Source organism: Lepisosteus oculatus, chromosome 1, assembly GCF_040954835.1.
Source record: "Lepisosteus oculatus isolate fLepOcu1 chromosome 1, fLepOcu1.hap2, whole genome shotgun sequence".
Taxonomy (NCBI): Eukaryota; Metazoa; Chordata; class Actinopteri; order Semionotiformes; family Lepisosteidae; genus Lepisosteus; species Lepisosteus oculatus.
Genome location: NC_090696.1, coordinates 73693197 through 73704104, shown reverse-complemented (window position 1 = coordinate 73704104; position 10908 = coordinate 73693197). Strand labels below are relative to the sequence as shown.

The window sequence follows — 10908 nt, the reverse complement described above, 5'->3', positions numbered from 1 at the left end:
TGGAGATAGAATTGCTGGAGAACCAGAATAAATGCAGCTACATTATATTTTATAATACTGTTTATCTTGAATCTGTGTTTCAGTGAATAATGACACTAGTTTTTACTTTTCTTGTGGGTAGATTGTCAGTAAACGAGTCAGGCAAATTATCAGACATGATATCTAGAGCCCTGTAAGGGCACACAGTACACAGCATGTCTGCTATACAGCATATAGAGTACAGCAGGTGGGGAGACTGACTGCTGCCTGGGATGGTTAATACTCAGATCAGATCTTAACTGAATGCCCTGGAGGACTGATTCCCAGGCCTGGAGTACCCCTGTGTCTTGTGGTTTTCATTTAAACTGAGCTCTTAATTAATTACATTTACTGAACCTTTAATTGAACTGAATGACTATTTTGAAAGGAGTTTGTTTGCACCCAGGCCGTAGTTTCAAGAAAATAACCTACTGTATTTTGTGTATGTAACTTAAAAAAAATATGAATGATCAGAACTCAGAATGATCAGGTGATTCTGTGCAGACACAGGTGAGACCCGTGTCCCACCTTCCAGCACAAGTTTCATGGTCATTTAGATCCACTGGAGAAAACTCAGTTTGGGATTTCAGTGAGTCAGGCTAAGAAAAATGAAACCAGAAAACCTGTATGAGGCTCCTCCAGAACCAGGATTATGCAACCGAAACTAGAGGACTTTAGTGTTTTTTTTAATAGCTCTCTTAAAATCTGCTGTAAAACAGACTCAACATGCTAAATGCCATCAACATTTACCGTATGTGGTAAAAGAACACTTCAAGCACACAAATAAATTAATCAACAACATATTATGAGCTGCTACTGGTTCAAAATGTCAGGAATAACAAGAAGAATCAGCAATCAATCTGAATTCTTGAGCTGGCTTGATTGGGTGCCTTTTACAAAATAAACTGACTCCTGTTCAAAACAAGGGAAGAGGGAATTCCACCTTATAACATTAACATGTGGAAACGACAAATGTACAGTACAGGGAATTGTGTATACAGTACCTGATGCGATGTTCTGTATGGTTTACCATGGTAAGAGCACAGTAAAGTGTAGTAAAACATAATGAATAATGGTCAAAAACGGGGACAGATCCCTTCAACTGAGGAAGACCGTTGCAGCGTAAAGGCACAGAATGTGTAAGGGAAACCTTCAATCTGTTAAACTTTCAAAAAGTAGTTTGTGAAATCATACTGTAGGTCTTCCTCTAGATATTCTGCTGACTTTTGAATACTTACAAGTGGCATTTGCTGCATGTGATTGCTCGCGCTGTTGTTTTATTAAATGTTGTTGCGAATTGTCCGTGTTTTGATAGATAACACTTGGCGAAACATCGCCGGTGAATTATCTACTTGAACCTATTTCTCATAATATTAGCATGTTCTTATATCTAACTATCTGAATCCTCTTTAGAATCTTTATTACTAAAATATACATGACAAATACTGTATTAAAAATACTACTTGCTGATGTTAATGACACAAAAAGCAACCGTTTAGCTACAGAATGACCACTGAGGCTTCAAGGCATCGTTAGCCTAAACCCCGACGAGTTCTCATACTGTTGTTGCCAACATTTGCAAAAATGGTGAACAGTTTTTTTTTTTTGGTGTTCATCAGTCTTTCATTGACACAAAAACGCAATTATGTGAGCGTCTGTTCCTTGAGGCGCTGGACTCCGCCTGCTTCTTGTCTGTGTGACGTCCTGTGTTCCCACAGTGAGCGTTAGCGACCCATTTGAAGCCGCTAACAAATAAGTTAGGATTCTACAATAAAGCAAAACTGTAACAAAAAAGGCAGGAAAAAAAAGTTTCGGAGAAGAAGAAGTTGCTGTTAAGATGGGTGAGTAGTGTTCTTAGTTATGTTGCGTTACTTAATGAGATAGTATTTGTGATATCTTATGGGCTGGATTCCAACTTCTCTTTACCAGAGGACGCATTATGTAAAGCCCTGTAGCCTCAGACTTCTTGACTTCGAAGTTTAATCAGTAATCCAAGCAGATGATCAAACGGAATAAAATGTGGGTAAACTTGATTTAAACTACCTTGGGTTACTCTGCTAATGGTAATCAGAGTATTATTCAGTTTTTTTTTAATCAAGTTGCAGTGTCTCATGGGAGCCGTTGTAGTTAATTATGTTTGCTTGGCTAAATTGATTATTAATTGTCCTGTTTGGAGAGTCTAAGAAGGCCTGTATCTGAAAGTATACACCAAATGAATGCAGATGGTATTAAAACGGTGTGCTGGCGAAAACCGTCCTCATACCGAGCAGTGCATGTGAATAGGTACTGTCAAACTAACATCATACTAAGTGGAATTAAGGACACATCTGCATGGAAGTCTGGTTTATGACGTACTGATTGTATTGCGTTTCTTCGTGGTATAATATAGCAATAAGTTAAAAAAAATATTCAAGATTACTTTTTAAGATTTAGCGTAATTAATCTTTTGGAGACACGTGACCCCGGACATTATTTTAATTAATAAGCTTGTGTTGGTTTTTGAGATTTTATTGCGCTGTCCAGAATAAATGGTTAACTTTAAAAGCAGATAATCAGATTATCATTGGTTGTCTCTTAGATCGTGCGTGGTTGTGACTGGATTCAGTTCGTGCATTTCCCGTTTTGTTGAAGAACATTCCTTGATATACGACTTACACATAAAATAACGTGATTTAGGTGACAACAGGAGTGTCATTATTAATGCAGAAAACCGTAGAAAGCTAAAGAACGAGATGGTGAAACGCGATGGACAATCTCAATGAAAAAAAACGTAAAAAAGTACAGTAATTGGTGTGCCATCCTTATTATGAAAGTTGTTTTACTTTTATTAGTTGTGGATTCCTGTAGGTTTAATGTCTTCACTGTGCTTTACTGATTTCAGTGTAAAAAAAAATCAGATTTAATCGTTTTTAGAAATCGTTCGCCTTTCTGAAGAGCTTTCTAAAGTAGCCAGTAAAGTAATAAATGAGCATCGCCGCGTTTTCAGTCATGCTCTACTTTGACGCACAACCAAACAAAACTGAAAAACGTCATTTTTGTGTAAGACCGCCAGTGAATAGGCAGATATCCGCCGTTGGAGACCGACATTGATTTAAACAGTTAACTTCAGTAGCAGGGTTACTCCTTTTCAGGCTTTCAAAGTGCTGCATTCTTACATAAAGTTTTAAAAATGTTGTGTTTGGGAAGGAAAAGGGCTGGTCTAAAAAGTAAGTTCGCTTCCCCTATGTTCATTCTTACATAAGCAGACGAGAGGCTGTCCCTGTCAGTCTTACCTTGAGTGCAATTGTGTAGACCAGCTTACAGCATGTAGGGAAGTTACAGTAACCTTAGATTTCCTGATGCATTGCTTGTTTTGCAGTTGCCATCCTGCAGGCCGACTAATGAACAAGCTAGTACAAAAGATCACTGGGGAATCTTTAGAAAGAGTTTGGGTCACAAAGCAGATCAGTGAATTGTATACATTGTGTTGATAGAAATGTATTTATTCTTTAATATATGTACTGGTTTTCAGAACTTGTAAAAGTAAGAAATGTTTCTCCTTTCCTTTTGCGCATCATTACGCTGGTGCTACCATTGGTAACGATGATGATCCATTCCTTCAGTATCAGAAATCTGGTTATTCCGGGTGAGAGTGGCAGTAGAATAAGGCACAAGCCAAGACTCCAGTCCATTGCACCATTGCAGGGATCACACACACAGGAACAATGTAAAAACACTAATCGAGGCAGCACAGGAGGTTTGGGAGGTCGAAAGACACCAGAGGACCTGGATCTAATCTGTTCTATCATAGTAATAGCATGTAAAACTTCCACAGTCCGGAACAGTACCCACAATTTAGGAAGTGTGAGGTACAGTACAGTAGCAGTGCTAACTGTCGTCTTGCCATGCTGCCCAAGGACACTGATACTGTATATATTAGTAAATGAATTGGCTTTTATAGAGCAGTCACAGTATGTCATAAAGACATAATGCATTGTAATAATAATTGTTTTATCACCCTTTACAAAGTTTTGATGTTAACAGGATGTTAACAGGATGTTAAAAAGTTGCCACATTTGTTTTCATCCTGGGTATCAAAACCAAGTCTTAATGGAAGAGTTAATCTTTTCAGACTTTTTTGGGGGATTCCGACTAAGAACAACAACAAGCTGCCAGGAGAACTCTCCTTAACAGCAGAAAATGTTCTATGTCCAGGGCTATTGAGCTATGGCTTATCAAAATAAGTCAGTGAAGATACTGTAAATCCTGGTCAAGGGAATCATAAAGTACCACAGTATGAAAACATGAGTAAAGTACATTGTAACTGTAATATTGATAATGCTGGGAAAATACCTGTACTGTATATCTGTCTGCTTTGTTCATTTAAAGGTTTTTAATCAATTTTTTTTTTACCATATGGAATGTAGGTAGAGCAACTGATGAATAAGGTATCAGTGGCACAATGTTCATCGTTTGTCACTTTGGCTTGGATATTATTTGACGGCTTAAAATGAAAACCACTTTTGATTTTTACAGTATGTAAGGTTTAAGCTGCTATTTTTACCTACGCATTACTGTTATGTACTGTATTATATATTTAGAACTTGAAACTCTCTTAGGAATAACAGAAAGCCAACTTTTTAAACTGCTACTTAAAAACATCAGTGGATCATCTTTCATTGTAATTAAAATGTCTCGTCTTGGACATATAAGATACATTATTCCCAGATTTTCAATATGCTTCATATTTTATGCTGAAAGTCACATGAGAGGTAAAAGGCTACATTATGCATATGTGCCCCCTCCTATTCTCTGTGTTGTGTAGAGCCTTTGAGATTTTCAACAAGTATTGCACTGTTTATGTAAGAATTCTTTCACACTAAAGGCTGGGCTTCTATTAATGTGCATAACTTAATTTCAGTCACAGGACAGCTTTGGCTGACTTTAAAAGAGAAAATATAAACTGTAGTCCTATTCTCTGTCTCTTTTACATAGTGGTGGTAGTAGTACCATAATTGATACTGTGAAGCCTAGACGTCTGGCACTGAGCCTTAAAAATGTGCCTTGCTATTGTAACATCTTCTAGCCCTGCTGATGTTTTGCCCAGCACAGTGGTTGTATACGAAAGACATGGTTCTCATGTTCGTGATATTGCCTTTTTTTTCTTTTGTTATTTTCATCTTCCAATAAGTGTACAAATATTCAGTTTCAACAACAGGAAATGTAAAGCAGCAATGCCAAACTTTAAAAAGCCTTTTGGCAGCATGGTTATTTTTTCTCATGTTAGGTTTGCTTAATACTCTCCAAGTGTCAGATTTTCTGAGCAATAATTTCTTCTGGAAAAATGTACTCCGAAACTGACTCGTTAGAGCTAACGTATTTTTCTTTTAAAATATTTCCTGGAGTATTTCACCACGAATACAAGTTTATCATCTGTGCTTCTTAGCAGTTGGTGTGTTTTGGATTTGTCCCATTAAAAATGTTTTTATTTTGTGAATAAATGTGAATACAAATCTTTTGTTACTGCAGAGATCTTGTGAGAGGGTTGTGATCATGGAAATTTTTGATGAGTCTGTAGATTCTAAATAGATACTTGTGACAGTCCTTTTGCAGTCATTCCTTAATTAATCAGCATGTTAACAAGTATTGAAGGCTGTGTATAAAAGCCCATTTCTATAAAGCACACTTTGGAACACTGTATTCTTCTTTCAGATGGTTCCTGACACTTGATAATACTCTTAAAACAAAAATATGTCAGTCAAAATGCTTTGCTTTGGTAACATCAAAATCCTGCACTCTGATTTTTCCTCATGTAACATTTACTGTATACACTTTAAGATGTGGCACTTAAACAGTACAGTGTTTTTGATTGTATCACAGGGCCACTACAACTCCTGTACCACAGGGGGAAAATGAGAACCTGCTTGTGTAGACCTCCAATATACTGTGCCTTCCAGTTAGGCATTCATCTGATAAACTTCTGAGAGCCCCAAAGTGGATTTCAATTCTCTGTGAATTGCAATACTGAGATGAGACGATAAATTAACACAGAGACAGTCAGATTTTCATGTTTCTCTTAATAGTACAAGGACGTATTGTACTGTAGATCTTTTTAAAACTGTGTCCTTATAGAATCTATAATATACCAAACCAATTTGAAATCTGTTTTGTCAGATTTGTTGGTTTTATTCATTTTTTGTATCCAGAATTGAATTATTAATTAATTTTAAAAACATGCACCAAAAAAAAAAAAGTGTAATAAATCTAATTGTATTTGCTGGATATTTGTGCATGTTAATCTGTCCTGTTGTTCATAGTTTATTGGCAGCTGTGCTTTCACCTGTGTCAGTTTCAGTGTATGTTATTTTGAGTTCATATAGTCCTGTTTCTGCAAGGTTCTGTCTTTGTTCCTGACTGTGTCCTTAAATATTACATGAGGCCAATTAAGCTTTTGGACAATAACTCAAAGTACTTCAGTGTATGTGTGTAGTTTAAACCTAGGATGGAAAAGCCCCATGAGAGAAAAGTTCTGCAGCCCCAGAATAATTGAATTTTCAGAGTGTTAATTTTCAGCGGCTGTATTTCTGGCAAATATGCACAAATCCCTTCTGGATAGAGGGATTAATGAGAAATGTTTAATGAAGAAAACACCTTGAGTTCTTTTTGAAGAATGAAACACGTACTGTACGTATACATGTCCACCAAAAATTCAAGATCTGAGTCTTATGGCTACAAAGCCATAGTTAAAGTGCCTCCTTTGCACTCTTTAAATGAATAAGTATCATCTAAATAAACCCAGATATGTATAAATCCCTACTTCATAAAAAAGGCACCTTAAAATAAAGTAAGAAGTTACAGTAATTAAACTATAGTATTTGGGAATTGTGAGATGTTTAAATGGGAATTGATAAGGTGTCCTACTGTATGTTTCCTGTTTTCTGTTTCACAAAGCACATCTCCAGAGATGGTTCCCATGGTTACGTTCTAATGCTTAACCAAGAGCCAGTAATAAGCTTTCTTTGAGCTAATTCCTTAACTCCCTCATTTCAAGATGATGTACTGGCATTTTCAGAAATGAAACATTTTAATGCAGTGCAAACAGAAAGAGATTGAATAGCAACCAGGCTGTATACAGTAGCTTTCCTTTTCCTTTAGCATGTAAGATAGGATTGTGCAGACCACATTTTAATATAAAAGACATTGTTACAGCTGGTGGAAGAATATCAGATTATGAAAAATACAACCATTATGTTTTAGTAGAGCTGCTATAAATGCAAGAAATGTGAAAGCTCACGTTTTAAACTTTAATCCATTAATCGTTTTCAAAACAGAAAAGTAACAAGAAAACATTGAGCATAAAATTGGTAACTGGAAATCTGTTCTTTAACTGAGCTTAATGTATATATGTTCATGTAGGTTTTAAACAGGCAGAAGCAGGATTCAGGAAGATGCAAAGTGTAAAAGAGGGTTTAGGATAACACCTTTTCACAAGACTATTGAGGGGTCGGTAGCTTTTTGAAATAAAAATGGAATTTTTTCCAATGGCCTTTGAAGAAAACAGAACAACCAAATTAAAATAAAAAAACATCAAGAGAATTGTCTGGTCTTAGACTTCCCTGAGATTATGGTCTGCCTGGTTGTAGACCTTGTAGAATCCACGAATGAAATGTGCTGTGGTTTTATATGGAGCCATACAGTAGGTGACCAGCTGAGTGACTGACTGTGCCTTGAGAAGATACAGTAGCATGAAAACCATGGTCATGCATGTCTGCCTGGCATTCGAAGAAGGTATTATTTCTGTAAATATGCCACAGTTGTGTGTCCATATCAGCCTCTCTTTTTATACTGTAGCCAGGTATGAATTAGGGGTTATTTCTGCATGTTCTCTGCTTTGTAACTGTTCCCTAACATCACAGTACACATTATTGTTTGTTTTCCGTGTTTTTTCTGTGTAGTGTTTCCCAGTCCTGGTCCCAGAGTACCACTCTGGTTTTCATTCCATTTGAACTTTATTAGTTTGCCTCGTTAAATGGCTCTTGCATTGAACTATTTGCTTGTAGTTTTAAAACTGCTTCTTTTCTTCAACAGTCGAACAAAGTTAGAAATCAAGATTAAGACTAGTCTCCCTCAGGTTCATGGAAGGCAGTTGTTCTGGACTGTGAAGGACAGCCGATAAAATGACATGACTTCAGTTATTTTTCTCTTTAAGAGTTTGATTAAAACTAAAGGTGATGATATTCACAGAGCTGTGCCAGTTGTGCCAGGGTAACTGATTTATTGTACCTAAATTGGGAAGAAGTAAGGCATTAAAAATAAAATAGCACAGTGCTTTTGATAGGCTTCAACATAAAGTTTAATCTGACCTTAAAGGCAAACTATTTCTGTAGTCCCAACAGCAAGTCACTCAAATGACTCACATTGCACTTTGTTCAGTATCTGTGGAAAGTGCTTGACATGTAGTCAGTTCAGATGAGTGAAATGGCGATTGCTTTCTTAAGGCTTCAAAGTAGTTAAACGTCATTCATGAAAAGGGACGGGGGTGGAGGGGGGATGACTTTTCACTTCTTCAAAAGGAAACTAAATAACGATAATGAAGACTGAGTAATGCTTTAATCTTTTTGAGAAGCACTACTTGAGAGAACTAAACATCTGTTGGGATAAACTGTGTTTATGTTGATGCCTTATTCCCTGTTGATCCAGATGGAAGAAAATGATTAATATTCTCAGAAACAGAGCTATAAATAAAAACACACATCATCGTCTGTTATTATATTATCATACCTCTGAGATTTGCTTATATAGTGGGCACTGTGTGATTTAATGCTGGGTGTATCGTTACTTTGAGATTTAATTAAAACCGTAACAAAACTAACCACCAAAAAGAGGGAGAAATATACTATAGTCCATAAAAGCACTATGATTCTGTTTGTATAATTGTGAAAGGAGGCACCAACAAAAATACAAAGAATTTGATTTTGGGTGTATTTATTGCTAAGAGCTAGGTGCTATAGATTTGGCTTTGATGTTACAGCAACCTTTATTGTATGTCATGTTGTTGTATGAAATGTGCTAGGCAGTGCAAAAGAGACACTGAAAGAGTGCTTCTATTAACTGGGAAAGCTAGTCACAAGACAAGTAATTCAGCAGATAGATGGAAAAATCTTTGGAGTACGTGCAATGTCACACTAACTACAGTGAACTGTATAGTATAATCTCAAATACTTTATAATCTAAAAAGGTTATCTGATAGTCATGGGTACTGTATATTGTCAACCATTCTAATTAAAAGCACACAGGATCTTTAAAGGCTGTCTCATTGCACAGATATAATTGAACACATCTGACAATCTTTTCATTCTCTGTACAGGAAGCATCAGAAATTAGTATTCTTGTCTTTCATGCACACGAAGCATCCACACTGGTAGACGGAATCTGAAAAGGCAGTGTGTTTTCAGGAAATGGAAATTATTTTAGTTTTCATTCCTAGCCATTCTGTGCAGGCTACTTGTAAACCAAGTTGTTTCTAAGACCATCTTTTTTTCAGTCATTAAATTGCACCATTAACCATAATACTGTATGTGGTTGAAAGACTAGCTTTGTTTCCAGATTCTGTATGAAGTAACTGTTTCTTTTATTTTAATTTGATTCATTTTCTGGTCATTTTCTTAACTAATGAAGAATCATTTCTCCATAGCTCATAATCAAATAACTTTTGATGAAAGAACAGGACATGGAGACTCCTTAATGTCACAATGTATTGTAAATAAAGGTATGGAATTTGTTGGTGTACTGTATGTTGCTGTGTCAATTGCTAAAGGTCAATCCTTACCCACTGTTCAATACTTTGATAGGGATGACATGAGCTGCTAGTAAGAAGTTATCAGTAAAAATTCCCATGGTAGGGGCATTTGGTCTTTTAAATTTTTTCCACAGTTTAATTCTACTGTATTTTATCAGGATGAGAAGAGCAAAGCATTACATAACAGCTCCTTGGGCCTTGTGTGTGTATCACAGCATGATACCATTTTCTGATAACACTGATACCTCAAGCTATGAATTAAAGACCAATAAACAATAGAAGAATACAGTAATCTTCTATAGGGGAGTAAAACAATAGTATATTCTGTACCTTTTGAATGGAGTTCTTGTTTATACCTGCTGGCTTACCTTTGCCTCAGAATTGTAACATGTAAATTAAAGGCTTATATTGTTAATTTACAGAGTTTTTATGAGTTATTTATTCATAGTTATTATTTTGTAAAGATTTTCTTTTTATCTAGTTTCATTTTCATGCATCAGTATGCACTACACATACAGTATACAATAAAAATGTTCATTTTCTTACTGGAAGATAAAACATGCAACACATGCAGTGTACAAATGGCCAAATTACTCATGTGTTTGCCTTAAATGCTCCTAATTTTAGCTGTTTCATTTTTTAAACTGTGCTTCTTTACAGTTACAATAGTTGCTGTTCACTCGTTGCTTAGTAACCTTAAATGTCTCATGACACGCTTGATGTTAAACAACATAATCTTAAAATTAAAGCTTCAGGGCTTTGCTGCCAACATTGGCCTTCCAAAGAAATACTATATTTGGAGCAAATGTTGCTATTGTCTATTATGATGGTGAAAAAAGTCAGTTACAACTAGTGTTGCCATTTCAAAATATGAGAATATATCAGACCCCTATCCCAGAATGCACACAGCACAAACAGTAGCTGAATTTAAAGCACATTGTGGGACATAAAAAAATAATAACAGGGTTTATGCTCATCTCTTTTTCATAGAAAGAAGAATAAACATCCATTTAAATTTGTCAGTTAATGAAAACATGTCTGATTTGTTTTGCATCGGATTATTTTTGAGTTGACACGTTTTGATGAAAATGTAATTGTGCCTACTGTATGGA

The 10908-nt window shown here is 35.9% G+C and overlaps 1 protein-coding gene across 1 annotated transcript in view; it reads left to right on the top strand.

Annotated features, from left to right (window-relative positions):
• The first annotated feature begins 1710 nt into the window (after nucleotides 1-1710).
• Nucleotides 1711-10908, top strand: part of gpm6ab (glycoprotein M6Ab) — a 76792-nt gene continuing 67594 nt past the window's right edge. The window contains exon 1 of the mRNA XM_015345797.2: nucleotides 1711-1859. Coding sequence (XP_015201283.1) covers nucleotides 1856-1859 — 4 coding nt within the window. The 5' untranslated portion in view covers nucleotides 1711-1855. The remainder of the gene's footprint in view (nucleotides 1860-10908) is intronic.